Consider the following 27,439-nt stretch of genomic DNA (forward strand, 5'->3'; position numbering starts at 1 on the left):
CTCTTCTTTTATTTTATTTTCGTTTCATGTAATTGTTATTGCACTCTGAATTCTTCATTTATGCAATTGTCTCGAGACTTATCACTTATTATTTCAATAAAGATTTGGTTTGGTATGGATGATAATTGTAAGCTCTATTGTGGTTGGTTGTTTTATCCAATTGGGAGTGAAACTCTAAAGGCCTCGGATTTCTGAGAAGATTTCCGCAATTGTTTAAAAAAATCCGCATTTTCAAAAGGTACGAGTTGAGGTCGTTACATATACTGCAGAACCTTCGAAATTATGTTGTGACAACAAGAGCGTTGTTTACATTGCAAGCAATCATACATTTCATGAGAGAACGAAGCACATTGAGATGGATTGCCACTACGTTTGTGAAGAGTTCTTATGAAAGACCATCACACTACCTTATGTTCCATCAGAATACCAACTCGCGGACTTCTTCACCAAAGCGCTACCATCACCCAGATTCCACTTCCTACTTGGCAAACTCTCGGTGGTTGTACCATGAGTTTGAGGGGGGGTGTTAAGATATGTTATAGTATGCATATACATATATGTATATGTATATATGTATACATATACATATGTGTATGTTTAAAGGTTGTAAACTGAAATACCCATTAAGGGTATTTCGGTACTTTCACTATAATAGGCATCAACCCAATAGGGGCTGACAACTCTTTTTATTTTTTCTTTTATTTCTATTTCTTTTTTGTTTTTTTGTCTTTTTCATTTTATTGTTTTTTGGGTCATTGGGAGCAACTCCAATATGACTGTTGGAGTTGCGCCCATTGGGAGCAGCCCAAGAGTCACATTGGGCTGCCCCAACAGCCCTCTCTTGCTCTATGAATTGGCCTTGAAGGCCTTGTATTTTCTACACACTCTCTTGAGTGAATATATGCAATATTAATTTGTTAGACCCTTGTGTGGGTGGTTCGGTGATTCAATCAAGCATTCCACTTGATTGAAAGAGTGCACTTGCATGTTCTTGCATGTGTATCAGATTCAATCCACTTCATTACAAAAAAGAATGTTATATTTTTACTAAGCTTTGCGAAAAACATAAAATATCAACCATGCTATTGGTTTCGCATGTAAATATGGTATATGATACGCATATAAATGTCATGACCAAGTCCAATGTATGTTGTTAAATGCATGTTTTTTATAATTTGCAGAGTTATGAAAATTTGCAGGGTCATGATTATGAGAAAGCTCAAAAACTAAGCATGCAATTCCGCAAAACCCTTGTGGTGTCATACTTGTGAAACTTTGTACGCGTAACTGTAAAAGTATCTTTAACAAGATACTATAGTCGATGGAACGATATAAATGTATGAACATACACACACCAAAAACACTTGGAACACTTGTGCACAAAAAGCACAAAACACGAAATAATAAATGTGCAAATGCACTCATAAGTTTCATAAACAATAAAAAGGTTGGGCAATAATCCCCAACACCCTTAAGAGAAATACAAGAGGGAGTGCCCATATTTATAGGGCATTAGGAGACCTTGGAAGGGGCTCCACATAGTCGTTGGAGCCCCTCCAACGGTCATAAATGTGACCATTGGAGGGGTCCAACGACTAGTGTGTTGGGCCCCTCCCAAGGTAGGTACAATGCATTAATTAAAAGAAAAAGAAATAAAGAAAAAGAAAAAAAAAGAAAATACAAAAACATATTCATAAAAAAGAGTATGTGTAAAATGCCTAAACTACCCCTAAGACTAAAGATAGGAATATATATATTTTATATATATAATAGGTAAATACATATACATATATATAATATATGTATATGTATTACCTTATATATATAAAATATATATATGAAATTACAAGTTTGATTTACATAATTTAACAGTAACATGCCATGAATGTATGATGATTCAACGTTATAATACGTGCACCTGTATGATTGCCCGAGATTGGGCATATGGTTGAAATAGACCAATGGGATACGTATGCCCAAGTTATGAAATTTAATAATTTGCATGCACACATAACCTAAATTAATGCTCGCGATTGGGCATGTGGTTTACATCTTTGTGTTTGATGATGTTATTTTGTAGTTAGAACTTCCCTTAAATGGGAAGTACGCTTCCTTCTTTTTTTTTGCTTCCCAGCACGTTTTGGAAGCGCCACGTTTTGCGCTTCCAAAATGCGCTTCGGAGAAGCACGCTTCCCCATGTACTATGGCGCTTTCGGTAACCTCGGTTTCACGTGAGTTTTGATCAAGGACAATTCCTTATCAAAGTTTATATTTAGAATAAGTGACTGGTGCCTATATGTATATGGACTGTGTGTTTCTTGGATACATATATATATATATATATATTGACCTACATCTTCCAAGAATCTAATCTGCATGTTTTCTTGGATTGAGTTCACGCTGATTGGAGTTCTAATAAACAGGTCAGGTTGATCGAATCTGTACTGAATCACCCTGACAGCCTGTTCAGGAATTTTTATAAAATCTGTTTTTTTATAGGTATATGTGTCCTATGTTTTCTTTTATGGACTTGTTGGTCTGTTAAAACTTGTGCATTAACCCCTGGTTTTTTTAATCACATGTACATCCTACATTTGGCTGAGTGTTTTTCCCATAAAGAACCCTGATTTGACTCCTTCTAGCAGCATGAAATCCGATTTCCTATTGGACTATGGGTTTAAACCCAAGTAATCTGCCCAGAAACTAGATTCATACTGGGTTATGATCGAAATAAATTTTGTTTAAGTTAGATTTGTTGGTCTTATGTTTTCTGATATGCGTGATTCCTGGAATTTGATCCGTGTTGGGCTGTGAACAGTGTCATCGTAGTTTGAATTAGATTGATGCATCATAGTCTATATTCTTTTGTTTTTGACACGGTTCATATTGACATTATAAATTCCAATCTGCATTTTTCTTTTCGGAATCAAATCAGTCTATTTGCTTTTGTTTCCATTGTTCTTTGTTGAAGAGTTATAAAGTGTTACATGTCATTTGCTTTTAGTTAAAATGCATGTTACCATTGGCCAGCATGCTCAAAAATAACTTGTGTAAGTCTGTACGTTTTGATAAGCAGCTTGCTCAGATTAAACCCTAGCATTCATTAAAAGAATAAAACCAAGGATCTAAACAGTTTAAGATCGATGCTTGGGTTTATAAGAAGAGTGGTGTCAATTCACAGTTAAATTCGATAACTATATTATGATTGAACTGGCATGACTGTTTTGAAAACTTTATTTTCCAGATTCAAGGAAAAGGAGAATCGGTACATTTCTGAACTAAAATCTTGACTGAAACAAAATCCGTCAAGAACCCAGTTTTTCTGGGCTGTTTTAAGTATTGAACGGGGACAGATTTCGGATATTAGAACTCGCATATGCGAGTAGGGCAGATGTTGAATCATGCCTGCCAGCTGATCAGACTTTGATATATATATATATATATATATATATATATATATATATATATATATATATATATATATATATATATATATATGTTGAACTTTGGTAGTTCTGTCCCAGTTTGGCTAAAAGTATAAATCTGATTTTCTTTGTGTCATTTGGTTTTTTTCTTAACTTGATTGGTTATATATATATATATATATATATATATATATATATATATATATATATATATATATATATATATATATATATATATATATATATATATATTGTGAAGATATCTCAAAAAATGAGATAAAGTGTGCGATAAGCACACCACCACCAATGTGCACAAATGTACAAGAACACTTAGAACAAATGTACACAAAGGTACAATAAAGAAACTCAAATGCACAAAGGCATACAAAATATAAAGAATTTTATTGAGAGGAATGGAGAATAAAAGCTCCAAGAAGTGCTCTTTACAAAGGGGGAACTCCCCTATTTATAAGAGGAAAAGGAGCCTTGGAGGGGCTCCACTAGCTGTTGGAGCACCTCCAACGGTTAGAATTCTAACCGTTGGAGTGGCTCAACAGCTAGTGTTGAGCCCTCCAAGTTGACTTTGAGTCAACAAAAAATAAAGACAAAAAAGAAAAAAGAAAAAAGAAAAAGAAGAAAAGTAAAAATACAAAAAGAATTACAACATATTCATAATTATGAATATGCGCAAAAGGAAGAGAAATGACTAAAATACCCTTGCGGGTTTTACAAGAAAAAAAGGAAACATATATATTTACATATATATATATATATATAAAGATAGATACATATACATATATACATGATGTATATATGTATATGTATCTCTCTTTATATATATATGTAAATATTTACATAAAGAGAGATACATTTTAACACCCTCCCTCAAACTTAGGGCACAATGATCGAAAGTTTGCTAAGGAGAAAGTTGAATCTTGGAGAGCAAAGCGCCTTGGTGAAGAAATCTGCCAACTGATATTCTGAAGTTACATAAGGAAGATCGATGACTTTTTGTAGATATGCCTCTCGAACATAATGGCAGTTCATCTCAATATGCTTTGTCCGCTCATGAAACGTGTGATTCTTAGCAATATAGATTGCACTCTTATTATCACAACACAACTTTGTGGGTTCTTGAATTGGAATCCCCATGTCTTGCAGCAACTGATGAATCCAGACAATCTCCATAGTTGTAGACGTCATGGCTCGATATTCTGCTTCGGTGGATGAAAGAGACACCTTCTGTTGTTTCTTACATCTCCATGAGATCAGGGATTCACCTAAAAAAATGCAAAAGCCTGTAGTGGAGTGACGATTATTTGGGTCACCTCCCCAATCAGAGTCAGTATATGCAATTAAATTTAACTCAGAAGATGAGGAAAGGAAAACTCCCTTGTTTAAAGTTCCCTTTATTTATCTGACAACTCGGAGAACGGCACTCATATGAACGGATGTAGGAGCATGCTGAAATTGGCTTGCAGTATGCACGGCATGAGAGATGTCCGGCCTTGTGATGCTAAGATACATTAGAGATCCCACAAGTTGCCGGTAGGGGGTAGGATCCTCCAAAGGTTTCCCATCATCGATCTTCATTTTTGATCCCACAATTTCAGGGGTCTCACAGATTTTATCATCAGTAATACCTGATCTGTCAAGAATCTCACAAGCAAGTTTAGTTTGAGACAAAAAATAGCCTCTATGAGAGTAGGCTACTTCGATACCAAGAAAGTAAGTCAGATACCCCAGGTCTGACATTTCAAACCTTTCTTTTAAAGTGGTTTTAATGTTTCTGATGCCCTTTATGTCACTACCTGTTATCAACATATCATCAACATACAATAGTAAAATCACAATTCCTGCATCAGACTTTTTGACGAACAGAGCAGTGTCAGTGTAACATGAGGAAAAACCATTTTGAACCATCACATCATTAAATCGATCATACCAAGCCTTAGGGGCTTGTTTTAAACCATAAAGCGCTTTTTGCAAACAAAGGACTTTCCCCTTTGGTACGTTCATACCAGGAGGAGCATCCATGTAGACTTCTTCATTAAGGTCCCCATTTAGAAATGCATTTTTAACATCCATTTGGTAAATATTCCATTTTTTAATAGATGCAATGGTGATCAAACACCTTACAGTAATCATTCGTGCAACAGGGGCAAAGGTTTCTTCGTAATTGATGCCGTATTCTTGACTATATCCTTTTGCGACAAGACGAGCTTTATATCTTTTGAGAGTGCCATCACTCTTGGTTTTGACTTTAAAAACCCATCTACATCCTATTGTTTTCTTTCCTTCTGGAAGACATTGAAAAACCCACGTTTTGGCTTTGTTGAGGGCTCTAAGTTCATTGTCCATGGCATCCCTCCATTCTATTATTTCCTTAGCTTCTTTAAAATTTCTAGGTTCTTAATATGAGTGAATGGCACTAAGGCATGCCCTATGCTTTGGGGAAAAAGACTCATAGGATATAAATCTAGAAGGATTTTTCCTAGATCTTTCAGTTCTTTGAGAGTTGTTGGAAGATTCACTAAGGTCACTATATTTCTCTATTGCACTTCTAAAAGTGTTTTTATCTCTATGTGTATAGGTAATTGGTTCATTTATCATTTCTTCTTCATCATGAATGGTTTGAGGAATACTTTCACTTATATCCTCATTCTCATTTAATTCATCATCGCTAAAAAAATCTTCATTTCTAGATAATAGTTCAAACAAAAAAGAATAATCGGCATTATCTTCATGAGTTTTGTGTTCTTCAAAACCACTTATGTTTTCTAAAAAGGTTACATTTCTTGAAACATATAGTTTATCGTTCTTAATATCATAACACCTAAAACCTTTTTGGGTTTCCGAATATCCTAAAAACGCACAAGGAATAGCTTTGGGAGATAATTTATCATTCTTATCGGTGAGAACAAAACATTTACAACCAAAAATTCTTAACCTATTGTAATCGGGTTCTTTTTTATACAAGATTTCATATGGAGATATTTGATTCAAGTTTTTGGATGGAAGTCGGTTGATGAGATAAACCGATGCAAGAGCTGCTTCGGCCCAAAATCTTTTTGGAATTTTTTGAGAAATTAGCAAAGTTCTTGTAGTTTCAATTATGTGTCTATGTTTTTGTTCGGCCAACCCATTTTTTTGAGGAGTTTTGGGACAAGACCTTTGATGAACAATCCCATTATTTTCAATATAACTTTTGAAATCATTTGAGAGATATTCTCCCCCGGAATCGGTTCTAAGAATTTGTAATTTACTATTGAATTGATTTTGTATTAACATGTGAAAAACCTTAAAAGTAGATAAAACCTCATATTTATGTTTGAGGAAGTATATCCAACTATACCTTGAGAAATCATCCACATAAATAACATAATACAAAAAACCTCCCTTAGACACAACGGGTGCCGGTCCCCAAACATCCGAATGCACAATTTCGAAAGGCTTAGTTGAAAACATAGTTCTTTGTCCAAAAGGAAAGCTTCTCATTTTACCAAGAATACAATCATTACAATTGAAATTGTCTTTACATAAGGTTTTAGCAAAATGTAAATACGAAAGCTTGACAATATTTGGATGCCCAAGGCGTTTATGCCAAACATTTATATCCTTATGTTGGGCAACATTACAAAAAGAGGTTTTTGGAATTTGAAGAAATTCCATGAGATAAAGATCTCCCTTCCTAGAGCCTTCCCCAATCAACTTCCCGGACCGGCGATCCTGTATCCAACATTTATTTGATGAGAATTTGATATCACACCCACGATCCGATAGTTGAGAGACGGAAAGCAAATTTAAATTTAGTTTTGGTATAAATCTAACTTTTGGAATAAAAAAAACTTGTCTTTCAAAATCACCAATTCCTTTTATTTCAAGAGAAGCCCCATCCGCGGTGGAGACAAAAGAGGGAGACAAATTTTTTGAGTATTTAGAAAGTGAAAAAACATTTGGAGTCATATGAAAGGATGCACCCGAGTCTAAGAGCCAAAGAGTCTTACCGAGAGGAGAGAATGTGGTCATGGCGGCTCCGGAAACGGATCTCTTGAGGAGTGGTTGAAGAGCTTCCATGATTTGATTGAGAGACAAAGTAGCATGATTGGAAGTAGAAGGAACTTCCTCCTTGGTTGATTGGAAAGTAGTAGACATAGCCACCATCTTCTTCCATTTAGGGCATACCGGTTTAATGTGACCCGGTTCTTTGCAAAAATGGCATATGATCTTACTATAATCTCTTCTTCCATAATGCCCACCATTTTCTCTTCCTCCTTGATTTTTGTTAAAATGAGGGGGTTTATAGGTTTTAACATTATTCTCCGGTCTTGAGACGGCATAAGCACCCTCATCCTCATCTTTAGAGGGAACGACCAACACACTTAGATTGGTTTTATTCATTCCCAATCTAGTTTCTTCTCCACTTAATTTGGTAAGCACATCTTCCAAAGGAGGGGAAGAGAAGGAAGATAAGAGAGAGGATCTAGTTTGTTCAAACTCGGGTCTAAGCCCATTTAAAAAGTTAAAGAAATGATCATCTTCTAATTGTTTGGCCCTCAATTCAATAGCCTCACCACTCCATTTAGGTTCTTGGAGGGCAAGCTCATCCCAAATAGTGGATAACTCGGCGAAATACTCTCTAACGGACATTTCTCCTTGTTGAAGGGTTAAAGCCTTCTTTTGGAGATAGTATTTATGGGACAAATCTCTTGAAGTATACATTCTTTCAAGATATTCTCATACTTGATATGCCTTTTTGAACTTTAGAATGTTGGCATTAATTTTGGTCTCAACCGAAGAGAAGAACCATGAGAGTATTTTGTAATTTTTCATTTCTCACTCTTCATGCTTCTTATTGTAATCTTCAAAAGCCTTTTCTCTTTCTTCTCCCTCAAGAACCTTGATCTCCCCTCTCTCAAGGGTAGTAATTTTTGGTTCGGGTTCGGAAATAGTTCCTTGAACATATCCCCAAAGACCCTTACCTTTTATATGGGCCTCCATATTCCCGGCCCATACATGATAATTCGTTCCATTCAATTTGAAGTCAAGAGAGAAGTGAGAATCCTTTTCGCCCATTAGAGAGGATACAAAGAGAAATAAATGCGTACCACAATGTGAAATGAGTCCCTTCTTGATGTAGAAAGCTTCTAAAATATAGAATGAAGAGCCGAGTCTTCACTCCAACCACCACAATTTAATGGCACGCTTTACGAGGTACTCCAACGAAGAGAGAAAAAAGCACGATCTTCTTTTCCATTAAGCCTAGCTTTGATACCATGTGAAGATATCTCAAAAAATGAGATAAAGTGTGTGATAAGCACAACACCACCAATGTGCACAAATGCACAAGAACACTTAGAACAAATGTACACAAAGGTACAATAAAGAAACTCAAATGCACAAAGGCATACAAAATATAAAGAATTTTATTGAGAGGAATGGAGAATAAAAGCTCCAAGAAGTGCTCTTTACAAAGGGGGAACTCCCCTATTTATAAGAGGAAAAGGAGCCTTGGAGGGGCTCCACTAGCTGTTGGAGCCCCTCCAACGGTTAGAATTCTAACCGTTGGAGAGGCTCAACAGCTAGTGTTGAGCCCTCCAAGTTGACTTTGAGTCAACAAAAAATAAAGACAAAAAAGGGAAAAGAAAAAAGAAAAAGAAGAAAAGTAAAAATACAAAAAGAATTACAACATATTCATAATTATGAATATGCGCAAAAGGAAGAGAAATGACTAAAATACCCTTTCGGGTTTTACAAGAAAAAAAGAAAACATATATATTTACATATATATATAAAGATAGATACATATACATATACATATATACATGATGTATATATGTATATGTATCTCTCTTTATATATATATGTAAATATTTACATAAAGAGAGATACATTTTAACATATATATATATATATATGTTTGTGTTTTTTGCATTAAGCATTGGGCTTAAGAGACTGTCAAAATCGTTAAATTTGATATGTACATGAATTAAAAAAAATCTGATTTGAAGATTGGTTTTAGAAAACTGAAATTTGTATTATGTTGTCTAAAAATCTTATTGCTATTGAAGCTGTGAAATCTGGTCAATTATGGATATTTAAATTGAATCTGAACTTAATAAGTATTGAATTTGGTCGGCCACAAAAAGTTTGAGATTTTAGGCTAATGTGATAAATCGGATGTGCTTGATAAAGTTTGCATTCGTTTACTAGCCATGAATATGCTTTTGTGTCATGTATTGTGCGCTATTAATACTAAATTGTATTCGTTTATAAGTGATTGTTGTTCACTGCAAAAATTTACAATGGTTATTTAAATTACATTAATTTGTGGTGTGGTTGTGTATGAACCACAGATGGGCCTTTAAAGGTCAGGAACATGTGTTGCTCATGAAGTAATAAGTTGTAAATACATTGCAAAATTTTGTTGTATTGCTTTTGAATCAATTATACTATTGAAATTGATAGGGCGAAGTCCCGAATTTGTTATTGCATGTTGATTTGCATAATTTTTTTTGTGTAAAAACTCTTAATTGATTAAGAATGGTAAAAGAGACCAAACAGTATAATCATTTTTCTTCCTTGGTGGCCCTCTGAAAGGGTAGGAACCTCGGATGGTGGTCATGAAAGACCGTGAGGATACTAAACGCTCTGTGTACTTCTTTTCCCAAGAACCCAATATGTGGTACGTGTTTTCCGTTATGGTTGTAGGAAACTCTCGCCACTTTGCTTGAAGGTGGTGGTGTTAGACTCAGCTGTAGTTATTGGTATATCGAGAAAGTGGCATCAATGAATGTTGATTTTCTTGTTGTTTAGGCATTAAGTGATGATTCCTAATATTTCGATTGATGGTGATGATTTCTGACGTCGGTCGAAGAACGTGTGTAAAACCTAGTTAATAAAATACAAATTGTGTGTTAAGATACTGGGAACTGCCTTGAACCTCAAGAATTTAGCCTGTTTTGAGTATTCGCGGGTTTTATACAAGTGAAAACTTAAATGGGTTGTATTTAAGTAGGAAAATGCAAGTAAGTCATACTAATAAATAAAGTTAAAAAGTCATTCATGCATTCCTAAATGGTTAATTTAGCATGAAATTATTAGTTTGATTTGAACTGCTTATATTGCAAGTTTGTTCTTAATATGTGATGTTTGTTGAGCCCTCTTAAACTTATGTTTGATTTTATTTATGTTAATTTTCTTAGTGTTGGATTTCGAGAGGGTTTCGTACGAGAACTTCGGTTCTTACACCGTTTTTAAAAATCTTTTTCAGGTATTGAGGCTCAGTGATAAAGGAACTGGGTTACAGGAGGGAGCGAGGGTTATGATATGGTGGCCTGGATTCTGAATGTTTTAGAGAAACATGTAAACCCTAAATAAGGACTATTCAATTGAATTAAATTCAATTTCAATTCATGGTTTGGTATATTCTATGTGTGGGATGTATGTTGAGTTGAGTATATTAAATTTGTAATGTACCCTGGGTCCTTGGGATATTTTTTCGCAATGTTTTAAAATTATTTATTGTTTAAAAAAAATCTGCAAAATTTTTTAGGGTCAGTTTGGGGTCGTTACAATGAATGTCATGACCATGTCCAGTGTATAGACCATATGTTGTTAAATGCATGTTTTTGATAATTTGCAGGGTCCTGATTATGCGAAAGCTAAAAAACTGAGCATGTACTTTCGCATAACCCTTTGGTGCCATACGAGCACTTGTGAAACTTTGTATGCATGACATGTCATGAATGTATGTTGATGCAACCTTGTAATATATGCACTTGTATGTTTGCCCAAGATTGGGCATGTGGTTGAAAAAGACCATCGAGATATGATACGTACGCCCAAGCTATGAAATTTAATAATTTGCATGCACACATAACCTAAATTAATGTCTGACTGGTTTAAAGGTATCGAGGCTTTCTTTCGGCACTCGTCTGGTTTAAATGCACCACGAGTTTTACTGGATGGGTTATTGTAATGTACCAAAAATAAATGATTTGACTACCACACTTGTGTAGTTTGTTGCTCATACCTGGAGGCAGGCATGTTGTGTAACCTGGCATGGTACTTGGGTTGTCAAAGTCCTGAATGCCCAATAAGGCAGGTACAAGTGAGATTTCGCATGAAACATTATGTAAAAATCTAAAAAGATGGATACCCATCCAGTCTTGGGCTACCTTAGAGAGGGTAGGTGGTTCAAACTTTGTTGGGCTGTTATTGTTTTATGCTACAGGTAGCAATGGCTTGATGGTCCCCCACCCACAGAGTTAGGGGCCTTGGATTACCAAACTTTGTGCTAGGTGGGTATGTCTTGTGACTTCTGCCGAGGTCAGATGCATCCTGTTTAGCCCGACCTTTAGGGGTTTTCTCTCGGTCATTATACTACCCCTTTAGGAATCCGATTCAGATAGTCATTCGGGGTATTAAAACACGCAAGCATAATAAACCCCTGAGTAGTCTCATATATCTCGACGTATTCAAACTACGGGTACCCACAAGGGGTTAATCAATGAAACATAAATATACTAGTACAGCTTTACCTTACTCTAATTAGTTGTTTATGCATACTTTACTATTAATTTCGATATGCTTTGAGTTTATTTATACTTGCCTTGAATGATCTTAATGTTAATTCCAAATGTTAGATGATATTGTGTGTTGGCACATTATTTGTGTCTTGGGAAATGTTCCCTACTGAGACTTGTGAAGTCTGACCTGCATTTACTATAATTTTTCAAGTCAAGAATGATTCAAGCAAGAGCAGTTGCGGGATGTTGCGTTTGGCACTATGGGATTTACATTTTCTTGAGATTTGGGACATTGTCCATTTAATTTCAAATAATTCCTATTTTCAATCAGATAAACTCAGTGTAATAAATATTTTTAATTTATATGTTGAGTAACAATTGATTCTTATAAATGTTCAAGTTGGATGCTAACACCTATAGTCTGCCCAAGATTTTTACCAATTTAGTTTAAGTATTTTCAATGTGCTTATTTCAAAAAAAAATTGCTGAAAATTTGGGTAAAATTTTGGGGCATTACATTCATCCTCAGTGCACTTCTCGTAACTTATCGTGTACAACATGTCCTAAACTTTTCAAAAGGCAGACATTTTTGCAACCATAAGAAAGTTCTTCATATGAGAATGTAATTCACATAAAATGGTTCCTAAGAAATGCTTTCTCAAGTTGACAATCTCCTCTCTTTCACTAACCACCCAAGAATTGGACTCGGCAAGAGATGCGTACACATCCATAAATATATGTCACACATGCATATTTCTTATTTACAAGTCTGCTCTTTAACCTATATAACTCAAGAACATATGAAATGTAAACAAGAATGTACAAAAATTGCAGTGATTCTTTCATATGTATTTGGTTATAGTGAAATATACATTTATATTATATAGTTTGTAGCTATCAAATGGATAATTTGTTGGATATATAAACAAGATAAAACCAAAAAGTGCATCATCAAGAAGTGATGATTCACCATGGTATTCCATGTCCAAGGCTGGTGTTAGATACTTCATTCAAAGTAAGATGCAAATTGAAACTACTGCATACGGACATATCAACAAGAAAAAATGCAAATGACAAACCAAACCATCTGTCAACATGCATTCTACGGATGCACCTTCCAAGTTTCACCTCTATTTCTGGGCTCACAAACACCAAACAGTTTCCCCTCAAGTTTCAAGCATTTTACCAAATGCTTAGCATGCATACTGAGCTCAGTTCAACCCACAATACATATAGGTCAATTCAGTAACAAAACCAATTTCATGAGCACCATCGGTGGAAGCCACCCATCTTCCCAAACATATACAGGCTTTAGGAGCAAATCTGAATGAACATATGTCCAGCTTGATGGCTTAATGATGACCCAACAAGGGGTAAAATAAACAAGAACATCTCTGCTATAACCAAATCTAATATATTTTTGAATTCCACATAAACAGATGTCAGATTTTTGCTTCCTTGGATAACAAGATCGCATTATTACTCTTAATTAGAAGAAAATCTACATTTTCATTAGTTTGGTGAGAAATAAAGACAAAAATTAATAATAGGGCAAAATATTTGTCTATTGTTTGTATTATGTCTATTGTTGTTGTTAATTTTTTTTTATACATGATTTTATTTTTTGTGTATTGTTCATTCACATTGTTAGTTGTATGGTTTGTTATTCAATTGTTAATTTATTCTTAATTTGTTTGTGCAGGTTAAGGTTATGTATATAATTGTTTTACAGTGTTCAATGACATATTATTTGTCTATTGCTTATTATTGATTGATTTTATGTTGTATACATGTTTCTTATTATGTTTTTTTCTGTTTTTTTTTTGTTTTTGTTTTTTTGGGTACCGCCTAGGCCTTTTTAGGGGTTCACCGCCTAGGCTCCGCCTAGTGCTTGTGACAACTAAGGGTAGGGTTGGATAAGGTTAGCCTGATGCATATCAATAGTCAAATACTTAAATGCTGGCCAAGAAGAGAGTCGAGGATATTATGGGTGAAGAGGTGGGAAGAGCCTTGATCCAAATTCAATCGTCTAGGCATGATAACTTATCTAACCATTCTTTTTTAACTTATATTCGATGAACATGTACTCAGGCAGTTTAGAACATGGCCTTAAATTGTCTCACTGACATCACGCCCATGGACAGGTGGTGATGGTGCAACAGTGAACAGAGGGAGATGATGGAAATCAGATGGGCTAACCACGAGAAATGCTGTCAACTGAGTAAAATAAAGAACACCGACCCACCTTCAAAATTTTCCTGATGATGTTTATGCTATAACTTTTTCACTAAATAAAGTTGGGGAAGAACCTATAGGTAACTAAAGACAAAGGAAACCGGTTTGCATGCATAATCATGCATAGCACAACTAAATAATTAAAACAAGACATGCAGAAATAGTGTAACATATGCAACTACAATGCACATCGCTAAGGTGGATGTCTAGAATAACAAAGAACTAGCACATCAGAAGAAGCATACGAATAGAACCAATAGGATAAACTTAAGAAGTAATGCTGGAGATAGTATGAAAATGTTTTATATATAGTTAGACCACTTATATTCTACTTTTCTTAGATACATGTGAATTTCTACCTTTCCAACTTCACCCTTATATACTTCCACATTTTGCTTACATAAACATTCACTTAACTCATTAAGGTTTAACTATTAATTCACAAAGAAACTGAAATGAATTGATCTACCTCATACTTCATGATATTCTTAACAGGTCTAACAAATTTAAATTGATATAGAATTTACTATCACCTCTAGTCATTACATGTTTGAGAAACTTCAAGAAACTAACTATATGATGCTTAAAATGCTGCATGCATTTGCTCAGAAAGTAATGGAAATGGAATATTAGCAGGTTACCAATTAATTTGCATGCAAATCTTACAATCCCAAATCGTTTCAAAATGTCAACAATATGAAGAAGCCTGTATTTCCCTTCAAGGATAAAAAAGGAAGAAATGAAAGAAAAATATTTTAGCAAGTGTGATAGTGGTAATTCCTGTACACACATTTAATCTGTTGTGATCATGTATTTTGAGGCCTCTGCTGTTGCATGTACACATGCACACGTGTATGTGCAATTCCATGCATGGAAAATTAAGACCACACAATTTTCAAGAGACTAGGACTTTGAGATCATCAAAAATAAAACCTGTTACTGCTTTTTCTAGAGTTTTGAAAATTTTACAGGAGAAATTATAACCAGCTTGCTATATAGAAATTAGTAAACAGAGATGAAACTTCATGAAGTATTTCTAGGCGAATGCATCTAAAGACATCCAAACCTAACACAAACAGTTGAACTGAACGTACCACCTCAAATTTTCCACCAGTCCTAAAAGTGTTGTCTTAGCCCTGTGATCCAACTTAGTTGATTTCTCCTCCTCACTTAAAGCAATCTTCCGTAAATTCTTTACACATGAAATTTAACTCCATCAATGGCATGAAAGCAGAAAATATATACCCAGAAAGACTGGAAGGCTGATACGCAGACCTACGGTCCTTACAGTCTTTCTTTTTGTTTGAAAGTAACAAGAAAAGTACCTTTAATCGTTCAAAAACAGAATCAGTAAAGGCCTTCATAGTAGGTGGATATCTTTGGGAACATAGCCCAATGTGCTTGACAAAGCTTTCGACAAGTTGTAAGCAGTTAGCAGCATGGATAAACTGACTAAGGATGTCATTCAAACTTGACAGAGAAAGATGTGCGACGTGAGTCCCATTCTTTACATGAAAACTGTGCTCACTACCATCCCAGTAAAAGAGAGCACTTGAAAACCCTTGTAGCATTTGCAGGACACTGCTTACCTACAATACAAAAAAAAAGGAGATCATAAACAAGCAACCAGATAGGATTTATGACAGTCACCAATATCGGCATCACAATAATATTGGCAATGGTTTTCTCAGAAAGTCTAACAATAAATGGTTTTTAGAGAAAATCTTGGGGATTTCTTAAAAATAAACAATAAAATTCCATAATTCAAAAGATATAATTTCCTGGAAAGTATTGCAGTATTTGCAAATTGAAATTTTTAGAATATCATGATATCTTCCCCTGTTTTTGTTGAAAAACCTATAAAATTGTGAAAAAACCAATTATTTGGCTTTGAATTTTTATAAATAATAAAATTTCATAATTCGAAAATGAAACCTCTTGGAAACTATTGGGATATTTGTGATTTTTTAAGAATATCATGATATTTTCCTTTGTTTTGTTGAAAAACCTATAAAAATGCAACCAATCCAATTTATTGCGAGAATGATGACAATGATTTGTAAAAAAATGCCTGAAAAATAAGACCACAGATCCTTATACACAGAGATTACCAGTTCAGCCTCTGTTGTCCTTGAACTCACAGCAGGTGCTGAGAATGGGAGGTCTCTAAAACGTGTTTGGTAAAGCTTCTCGATAAAACTTTGAGCCATCTTAAGTTTCTGATCCAACTGCCAGTCCAGCACCTAGCAGATTCATAGACCATCAAAATATCCTGCTAGGAAAAAGCAAACTTGTGATATCCGTAACATCTAAGCACCTGAGGAATAAAATACAATACAAAAACCACACCACATTAGTATGCTCCAGTGTAGAAATTTTCATGAAGGGTGACAGAAACTTCAAAAACTATCAAAAGAGTTTCAAGAGAACCAACTCAAACGCCCATAAGAGTTTTTCAGGCCTTATTACAAACTCTTGGTGTGCAATCCCATCAAATTCTTCATAATAGGTAACAGATTGACCAAAAGAGCATCAAAAATTTTCAAGAGAACTGAGTCAAACCCCCATAGCAGTTTGCTTTTGTTTTTTCAGGCCTTCATACAGACACTTGGTGTGCATACCCACCAAATTTTCATGATGGGTGTCAAAATTTTGACTTGAAAAGTATCAAAATAGTTTCAAGAGAACCGACTCAAGAGTCCGTTTAAGCCTTCCTACAAACACTTGGAATTGCATACCCACCAAAATTTTCATGACTTGAATCAGAAATTTGACTTAAAAAATATGAGGATTTCAAGAGACGCAACTCAAGCCCCCCATAAGAGTCTGTTCAGGCCTTTATACAAACACTTGGTGTACACAACCATCAACCCTTTTGTTCCTTTCTCCTCAATAGAATTTTAGTCAATTAGAACTCTTAGTCCATCACCAACCACTTATTTCTTAGATGGAACTGACATAAAAAAATCTATCAAAAAAAGAAAAAGAATTCATTATTTGTCCTCACCTTTCTTTGTTTCTCTTAAACTCTTATAAACCCCTTTTCTTCAGAATCACTATCTGCTGGTAGAAGTATCAAACTGGCCCAACACTCTTTCAGTCATCTTCTTTTCATTGTTTCTGCCTCCGGTTTATTGGTTGACTGTTTCTCAAATGAAAGAGGAAAAGGCTTTCCTCAATTATCAGATCCGATCTGATCTGGATTCATTTGGTCAGATTCAGTAAATTCACCATGTGAACCTGATCGAAGTCTTGAAGATGAACTAACATGGAAAAACATAATTTGATAACAGTTATACACATGTAGAATTCCAATTTGATCTCAAGCAGAGAGCAACTACATCCCATATATGCCAGCCAAAAATCCTTTGAGAAATTTGCATCTTCACTAGGACCATCAACATGGTCACCTCTGCTCTATTTTCCATGAGCTATGGTTGTAACTCCTATAACAATTAAGAGCAGCCACCCTACTGCAGCTTCTCTACCATTTAGAATGAAATTAACAACACTATCAACTATTTAACAAGCATTGACAATACTTCTCCTTTTAAAACACTTTCTTGGTTACTAAAAAGAATCAAAGACTAGCTATTCATGCTAACAGAATAGAAATTGAGAAGTATACTAAAGTTATGCTACAGAATTCAGTAACACCAAATGTCTCTGCTTCTGTTTCTGAACAGAATGAAATGGATGTCTTAAGATGATATTGACCCGTTGTTTTATTTCTCTTTCAATCAAAATTTAGCCCAAAAAAAGACCGGATATCATGGATGGTCATCAGCAAATCATCCCCCAACACACTAAAAGAAAACTGTATAACTGAAAAAATGTACCATGGCATTGTATTCGCTCATCAAGATGGAATTTTTTCAAGAAGGTAGGCTAAGATACCTTTAGACATGCAAAATAAGTGATCACCCAATTCGTCATTTATGCAAAGTTTGCAATAATTGAAATCATTAGTCATTACACGCAAGCATTTTAAGGTTTAGGGTTTACGAAAGATACCCGAATCAGCAACACAAACATGCTCCTGATCATCCACTGTGCTAGAGCAACAGATCGCCAAATGAGAGAGAGAGAGAGAGAAGGGTGGCCTTTGCTTCGTTAGTTTAAAAAATAATCAGGTGGGCGCATACTATACAGATCTTATTCGAACTTAAATCTGAACCGAAAATGTGCAACATAGATCCGAATATGGGTCCGGATATGAATCTGACCCGATACGGTAAATGGAATCTGGATCCGAAACAGAGGTGGTAATATAGTAATACTGGATCCTGTAAAAACAATTAAAAATTAAGGCCCTTACATGTTAAAAAAAGAGTAACAAGATCGGATATTGATCCAGATCTGAAATAGAATCGACTTAAACTACCTATCCAAATCTTTGAATCCTATTAGAATCCACTTTCAGGTCCTATAGTAAGGATCCAAATCTGCAAATAATGTAGCATATCCAAATCAAATATCTAATTATATCCGATCCATTTGCAATCAGATGATTCAAGAGTTGATATCTTTAAAACCAAACATGTAGATGGCATCGGTGCAGTCAGATTTAAGGAAAAAAAACCATAAAAATATTTGTTCATACTCTAGTTCTCATATTTCCAGTTCTTACGTCCTATAATCGTTTGTGAGTACTCATATCTTATAAAAGAGACATAAATTTGGTTTTTAAAATATATACATAACCCTACACGGTACCCACATTTTTAAGTTTGCAGTGTTGTACCTTCACACCCACACCCACACCCAAGTGACATAGGTAAGTACAAATGTCTTTTATTTCATTTTCTTATTTGTTCTTCATGAAACTAACCTTATAGAATTAATCTACATGTTTTTCTTAGTGAGAATCGACTTGTAATCGTCCAATTATGATATGTAAGCAAGTTTTTATAAGGCATCAAAAACCAATGGTCCATAATATGTGATAATTTCTTAGTCATAAAATCGCATCTTTTATTGAAAATAACAAGGTCCAATTGGATCATAACAACAGTTGTCACGGAAATCCAAAGCTATTAGTACCTTTAAACATTTGTAATAAAACATCACCTTATATATATATATATATATATATATATATATATATATATATATATATATATATATATATATTAAAGTAGTTGTATTTAGCATTAGATGAATTCAACCGTATTAAAAGGAATAATACTCTTAAAAGTGATATTTTTTTAATTATATGATTACTTTTTTAGGTGAAAAAGGTAAATTTGATGAATTCATAAAGTTAGTTTTTTGGAAAGTGTTTGACTTTTTAATTTCCTTCAAGTTTAAAATGCCTATAATGCCCAAAAAATAGTCATGCATTTTTAGAAGTTTCATTTTTAAGGGTACTTGAGTTGTTTTTATAATGTTGAATCAATATAATTTTAAACACAACTAGTTTGATGTTAAATTAACCCATATATATACATAGGGTGTAGTGTAGTGTTAGGATGCAACGACATGCTTTTATTTATGAAAAACAGGAGTTAATGGTAGCAGCAACCATCGCTATAGACCATCGGGTCTTTAGGGTGGTCATTGATCGCCACTAATTCCCATTTTTTGCACTGATTTCGTGCAAATTGAGCACTTTACAAGAAAAATTGTCTTGGTCATCCACTCTGCTGGAGCATTGGATCGGCAGATATGAGAGAGAGAGTTGTGCGGTAAGTGGCCTTTTCTTCCTTGATTTAAAAAATAATGCAAACAGGTCGTATACGGTACATATCATGTTAGATCTAAATCTGAAACATAAATCCTTATGTAGATCTAAATCTGAATTAGATTTGATGCATTAAAGTTAAATCTTGGTGCAAAATAGACCTGGTAGTACTGGATGAGGTTAAAAATTAGTTAAAACTAACCTCTTTAAATGTAAAAAAAAACAGTTTTCATTTTGATTTGTATCCCAATTAGATTCAACTTAAACTACTTATTCAAATCTTGGAATCCCACCCGAATCCAACTTCAAGTCCTATTGTAAGGACCCAAATCTTAAAATAATATAGCCAATTCAAGTCAAGTTTCCAATTATATCCCATCCATTTGCAACTCTCTCTTTAAATATTTGTTAGAAAACACCATTTTTTATTTTCTTTTTTGGAGATCTAACCTTATGGATGTGATCTACATAATTTGTTTTAGTAAAAAATAGGTTTGGGATAATGTGTTTGCAACATGTAAGCAAGTTTTTTAAGGGTTTCAAAAAAATCAATGGCTTACAATTTGTCAAATGTTTTAGGAATTAGGAACATTTTTATAAAAAAAGACCTGAAGTGTGTTTCTTAGCAAATAAAATTTGTTGAACACATCTATGATGTCAAATTGATTGGATACGACTTTCACTTTTTATTGTCCAAGAAGATTGTATATACCATATATATATATATATATATATATATATATATATATATATATATATATATATATATATATATATATATATATATATATATATATATATATATATATATATAACAAAACTTGATCATGATTGTTACACTCGCCACTTAGCAGATTGAGGTAAAAGGTTTTACTTTCACTACCAAGGCTTTGATACCAAAATAAAGGGGGACAAAGAGCAAGTCGTGAACCTGCACAGGGGTGCTTTGTCTTAGGACTATATAGGTAGATACTAAAGTAATGGTGATATGGTTATTTTTCTATCTTATCTTAGTACTTGTTAAGGAGAAAGCAAAGCTTCAAGGATTTTTGAGAACCAACAGGGATTAACTTAATAACCTGGAGAAAGTCTATTAAGAAAGTAACATGGCTCAGTCAACCTTAAGCCTTACAATAACATATTATTTATAGACAGCAGGGTTATAATTTACAAAGATACAACAAATTTACAACATTACAGCGGGCTAATATTCAACAAATTTATACATTTACAACTGGCAAATATTTGTTCCTTTAATCCTTATCTTTTTGCTAACCATTATTACAGTTGGCGAACATTCTATGTCTGCCATGATTTTGAATATGTTGTCTGCCAATGGTTATCACATCATCAAATATGCTATCAACCATGGGTTATCACATCACCTTTTACTCTATTGCTTTCTTCAATAATTATTCCCTCTAACTATAACTTGTGATGTGGGCAAACTTTTGCAGATTTTTTCTAGCACCTTCTACATGTTTTGATACTTTCTTGTATTTTCTTTAGCCTTTTTGTAATGATATTCAGATTTCCTAACCTTTCAATTAATAACTCATCTTGGTAAAATTTGATCTTGGGGTAATCTAGCAAGTTTATTATGTGTAGATCTTTACATAGTCTAGATTCACCATCATTTTTTGTTAACAAGCCATTTAACCATTTTCAAGAAACTGAATTTGCATATAATTGTCTCCTAGGTAAATAGTATGTTATCCATCATTCTTTTTCTACTACCCAATTTAAAATTCCATGCTCCATGGGATTCCATCCATAGTGACAAACATTTTTATGGGCAATTTCTCGTTTTTCAAAAACTCGTGAGAAATTGAAAAAAATCCATAAATCTTGCATTTTTGGCAAAATCTCCTCACTAAAAAAATCAATTAAAAAATATAAAATTTATTTTTTATAAGAAAATATTAATAAAAATTAAATAGCCATTTTTTGTGATAAATAGCCATTTAAAATGTAAATATCACGTTTAAATCATGATATTTATGTTTTTTATATATCTAGCGATATTTTGTAAATCTTGTGAGAAATTGCCATTTTAAACTTTCAGACAATTTCTCGCGATATTATCGCGAGATTTTCATGCAAATTGATTAACAAATATCCCCCTTTTGTGGAATATGCTTCTTTAGGTTATAAACACCTAATTTTCTAATTGAATTTCCACCACTAATCTGGTGATTGAATTAGCCATTTTTTCCAAGGATAAATATTTGTTTAAAGAATTTTTATTTATCTAGTCAATGCATATGACATATGATGACTTATTCCTGAAATTCTTTGGAGAAGCCATATTTACTAGGGATAAATTGTCACCAAGCAAATCTCTATAGTTTTGAGTTGAGTGTTATTTTTCTTTTAAGCAGTGAGGCTAAGCTTTATGAATCTGTTCTTTAAATGAATGGTTTACTTATGAGATATGGGTGAAACATTTCTAATCTTTTTTATAGCTACCAATTTTTCTTTTCTGTTGGCCAATAATTCACTTCATATTTTTAAATTAAAGTGAATTATTGGCCAACAGAAAAAAAAATTGGTAGCCAATAATTCACTTTTTCTTTTGAAGCATATGTCGACAATGCAAAAGGTCCTTGATAAGTTAGTTCTAAATCTGGTAGGTTTTGACACTTTTTTTAGTTGTTACACAATTTTTCAGTTTTTTTGTTCCATCTAAATAGTTTAGTGAACATATAACCTTTCTTATAGGCTTTATGTTTTGAGAAAGATGAGGAATACAAATATGCACATAATTTAAACATCCTAAAAACTTATGGCAATGTTTTTTTATTTGTTAAGGCATTCTGAAAATTTTTTATTTTCTTCAGCACATGTAGTTGCATCCTTGTTTTCCCCTTTTTTAAAGTTACTCCCAAGAATTCTGTCTCTTTTTTGCTACCTGAAACTTTTTTTATGAGCTTCATAGTCTAATGTCATGTTTATGAATTAATGTTTTAAACTATTCTAAATGTTGAATATTTTCCTACAAAATTTTAAAAAACAACATAAAGTCATTTATATAATTAGCAACAAACTGTTGATATGGAACAATTTTTTTGTCCATCCTCCTTTGGAATTGTGAGGGATCATTTTTCAAGCCGAACGACAAAACGAGCCACTCAAACAGACCTATTGGTGTTGAAAAGGTTGTTTTGTGAATATCTTCATATGCTATTTTTATCTTATGATATCCTAATTTGCAATAGAATTTTGAAAATACCTTTTTTTTAGCTACCTTTTGTATAAACCATTCCTTGTATGGCAAAGGCCACTTGATGTCTACCGTGACATGATTCAAAGGGATGAACTTATTGCCATTCCGACTATAAATCTGGCAGCTTGATTAATCCTTTTTCCAAGAACTCTTGCACTTATGCAGTTATTTCATTTTGATCTTCAATGTTAAAAACAATGAGTTTACTTTGAACTAAGATGACATGTACAATGGGAATATATGCTATTGGGGAATCCTTATCCCAATGTGATAGTAGATGATCTACACAATTTTTTACTAACCTTTGTGTAATTTGTGATAATGGCACTAATTGTTCATTAATCCAGCTAAAAGCAAACATGTTTACTGCCTTATTACCTTACTTTTTTCAGTCGTACCCTGATGAACCATTTTTGGGGTCAAAATCTCCACTATACTCTTGTTTTTTTATTCCATTCTCCTTTGTTAGAATAGAAATACGAAAGACTTTGGGGATTATTTTTTGTCTTGATGTATGTTAAGGATGATAAAAATCCTTGGTCACTGTATATGGACCAAACTTATACAAAGTAAGGGTGCCTATTCCCATGTCATGTCCTGCATCATTTGTCTAGACAAAATCTAAATAAACTACTTTTTTTTAACAAGAATATCAAGGGCAAATTTATCAAGTATTCTACCCATATTCATTGTTGATACCATTTTACCTTTGGTGTACTGTATCGAGATTTTTGCAAATTCTTTTTTTTTTTTTAGTAGCTCATGTGTCAATGAAATCATTGCATTTTCACCACTTATCTTTTCTATCGATTGCTAGATATACTAGAGTTCATATATTCACCATTGTCTGAGCCAATTTTTAATTTGTTTTAAATCTTTTGGGGCAATGTCTGACTGCAGATTTGTTTCTTTTAGTTTTGAGGGTTGTATGCCTTTTTTAAGGCATTTTTAATTGGTTATATCCTTTGCAGTGTTTATCTTAGTGTCTGAGGATGCTTGCCTTGCTAACAATTTCTCTTCTTCAAAAGCTAAATCAATATATGATAAATTTGAACTAGACACAATATTCCCCTTCATTTTACCTTTGCATGTCATGATACATCTTTTGGATACTCTGTTGATCTCTTAATCTAGCTCTTCTCTATGGCACTACTTGCTTCCTTCTTTGACATCGGTTCAAATTTGCATCTTCTGACTTTGTTGACTCTTGTTTTTGCTTTGTCATATTCATTTTGAGATTAGCATCTAGTTCTTCTTATTCTTTTTATGGATCTAAATCAGAAACTAGCATGTACACATTATCATTTTCAAATTTATAACATAGGCTTGCTTCATTTTTAATGATATCCCAATAGTAATCTATTTCCTTATCTTGAAATATCATTTTTATTTCTTTGAGAGCCTTTATGGGATAGTTTTTTGCATAATGACCCTTTTTTTTGCAACTATAACAACATACATTCCTTATGTTTCTATTTCCATGTTTTTTTCTGATTTTCTTTTTCTTCTGAAAAAATTATAGGGATCAAAACTTTTTCTCTATTTGATTTTTCTAAATTTGGGCTGGTTTTTTACACTGTTTTTTTGGTAAACCACACTTCTCTATGCCTTCTATTCTGACAATTTTTTTTCGTGAATTTCAAGATTACTTCCTATGCTCTAATTTGATAGCAAATCTTTTTGATGTCTTGTCTTACATGCTGAATGAGATCACATAATGCTAACTATTCAAGCAATATGTTTAAAGCAGCCTGTGCTTCTAACACCAAATTTTCAAATGACTCTGATAAGGAAGCTAGAAACTGCATATTGATATGCTCATATTTATCTAGTCCTAGTCTATAGACTTCTCTGGCATATTTTTCAGCATACTATTCAAAATTATCTAGGTTTTTTAGTTTTTTTTTTTAGCATGAGCATATTATTGTAAAGTTACACTTGGACTGAACGTGGTTAACCAAAAGTGTGAGGCACACACACACAGTCATGGTGAAAGGGAATAAAGAAAAGATAAAACCGAAAATGTTTTTACGTGGTTCGACTAAGCCTACATGGGTCTATCACACCATGTTTTTAGGCACTAGAGGTTACACGAAACAACTTGATTATTCGTATCTCCAAAACAAGCTGATGTCGACTTTATCTTCTTATGAGACAGTATCTTCTCATGAGACGTTGAACCATTTGATGATATCAATGTTGGATCATTTTGACTGTGTGTTGAACCCTTTAACGGATCATTTTGCGTCTTTCATAAAGAGCGAGAATCGGTATGCGCACCTGCACACCCTACGAGCCCTATAATAGCAGGGTCACTTGAGGCAAGCCCTTGCTTCGAGTGTGATAACAATAGCATGCAATAGCAAAAAATAGAACGTAAAGGCAGAAGTATGAGCACAAAGAATTCAAGTACCAATATCGAATAAGTACTGAAAAGTAGATGCAGAAGGAAATACGTAAAATAAATCATCTTTAAATTTTTATATATTTATGTACTTTAGCATTTTGTTCATTTCTAGCCTTTTTGCGCGACTTGCCCCTACCTTGGAGGGGTTGCGGTTATGCGTACGCTTACGAGCATAAGAGTTGACAATCTTGGGATGCGGGGGCACGTGCGGCACCATCATGCAGCCTGTGATGCGTAAAAAGGTTAGGATGCCAAGATCCAAAAATAGGAGGTGGGTCCGATAAGACCCGTAGTGGTCGACAACCCGAACCCTAAAATGAAGGTAGGCAAGGAGCTCACCTCCCCGCCGAAGAGTAGTAAAGGCAAGGCTCCCTGTCTGCTAGAACAACAAAGACCCTCCTGCCAGGGCCTTGTTGGTTACAAATAGCGGCAGAGGCAGGGAGCCTTGCTCTCTGCATGCCCGAACAACAGTGGGAGGGGGTAGGAGGCTCAACCCCCTACCAGCCCGATGGAAGGTCACAAAGCCTGCCTACAGGGACAAGGGGAGATAGGGGTTGAGCCCTTGTCTGTTCGATAAGAACAGAGAGAAAATGAGAGAGGCCTGACCTCTCCCCAGTAGAGGCGAAACACAGGGAGGGGTTGTGCCCCTCCCATACCGAAAAGAAGGGGCAGGGAGGGCATTCCCCTCCCCTGCCGCAACAGGGAGACAAGGAGGGGGGTGAGCCTCTCCCTCGCAACCCCAGCAAAGAGGGAGACAGGGAGGGTCTCAACCCCTCCCTTATGAAGAAGGGAAACAAGGAGGGGGCCGAGCCCCTCCCCTGTAACCTGAGAACACGGGGAGAGGGATCGACCCCTCCACTGTGAAAGAGGAAAGAGAAAGGAGGTGGGGGAGGGGCTTTGCCCCTGCCTGCAGAAAATACTAGGTGCCAAGGGCTTTGCCCCTGCCGGAAAGAAGAGGAGTCGAAGAAGAAAAAGACGAGAGTGAGAGAGAGAGAGAGTGGTTACCTGCGAAGGGAGTCGGGTGAGGAAGGCGTCATCAGCGCAGAGTGTTGTCGGAAGATGGCTAGAGGTCGAACACATGGTTTCGACTAAGGTCAGGTGCAGGATGGGGTCACCGACGAGTCAGAGGTCAGAAACCGAACAGGATGTGAGAGGCGAGCGAGGGAGCTTCAACGTCAGAGGCTCCTCTGTCAAACCGAAGAGGCATGAGGGAGAGAGAAGGAACAACGGGAAGGGGAGACTGTCGCTAGCGAGAGTGGGCTTCGACGGTGCTCTTGCTGGCAGCAAAGAGAACACAGGAGAGAGAGAGAGAGAACAGGGAACGAGAGGGCGGGGCCGGCGATGCTCCCAGAAAATAGAAGAGAGGGAAGAGGGCAGTGGTGACAGGGTGAAGAAGGTGGTCGCCAGGTGGAGGCGGTGGTCGACGCGTGGGGGAGGGGCTCGTTGGTTGTCCCTCCTCTGCGTGCTTTACTGCTTTTAAGCATGCAGTCGGTGGCAGCGAGGCGGTGCCCGACCCGACTGCATGTTTGAATCCAGGTCAGGTCCAGATTTGGATCCGACCCGGGTCCAATAGAATTTTTTCAAGGATTTTACATCTTACCCCTCTTAAAAGAATTTTGTTTGCGAAATATGATTACGTTCATGGTTTTAAGTACAAGTCAGGATATTTCTCCCTGATAACAGCCTCAGGCTCCCAAGTACATTCGTTGATTCTATGATGTTGCTATTGAACCTTAACAAAAGGCATTGTCCTCGCTCTCAATACCCGATTGCGATGATTAAAAAATTTCTATCGAATTTTCTTCAAATGTCAAATCCTCATGAATGTCTACATCATCTTAGCGAATGATGTGTGACAGTTCATGAACGTACTTCCTCAACACAAACTCATGGAAGACGTCTCAAATATGGGCGTATTGAGAAGGTAAAGAC

The 27,439-nt window shown here is 35.0% G+C and overlaps 1 protein-coding gene across 6 annotated transcripts in view; it reads right to left on the reverse strand.

The window, feature by feature from the left end:
- Positions 1–18,330, reverse strand: part of LOC149822661 (uncharacterized) — a 75,494-nt gene extending 57,164 nt beyond the window's left edge. For 3 of the 6 annotated variants that reach the window (XR_016425704.1, XR_016425703.1, XM_089979948.1), the window contains exons 1-4: positions 17,199–17,390; positions 16,303–16,463; positions 15,517–15,780; positions 15,286–15,383 (exon numbers count right to left, since the gene is read on the reverse strand). Coding sequence is in view for 2 of the 6 variants with exons in the window: in XM_089979948.1 (XP_089836074.1) it covers positions 15,286–15,383; positions 15,517–15,780; positions 16,303–16,401 (461 nt within the window). In the remaining 4 variants the exon portion in view is untranslated. Of the gene's footprint in view, positions 1–15,285; positions 15,384–15,516; positions 15,781–16,302; positions 16,467–17,198; positions 17,391–18,205 lie in introns of those variants that run through there. The other 3 variants (XR_016425705.1, XR_016425706.1, XM_089979947.1) reach the window with 3 other exon arrangements.
- Between the last annotated feature and the right edge of the window lie 9,109 nt (positions 18,331–27,439).

The sequence above is a fragment of the Nuphar pumila genome, chromosome 11, assembly GCF_984573655.1.
Source record: "Nuphar pumila chromosome 11, dmNupPumi1.hap1.1, whole genome shotgun sequence".
NCBI lineage: Eukaryota > Viridiplantae > Streptophyta > Magnoliopsida > Nymphaeales > Nymphaeaceae > Nuphar > Nuphar pumila.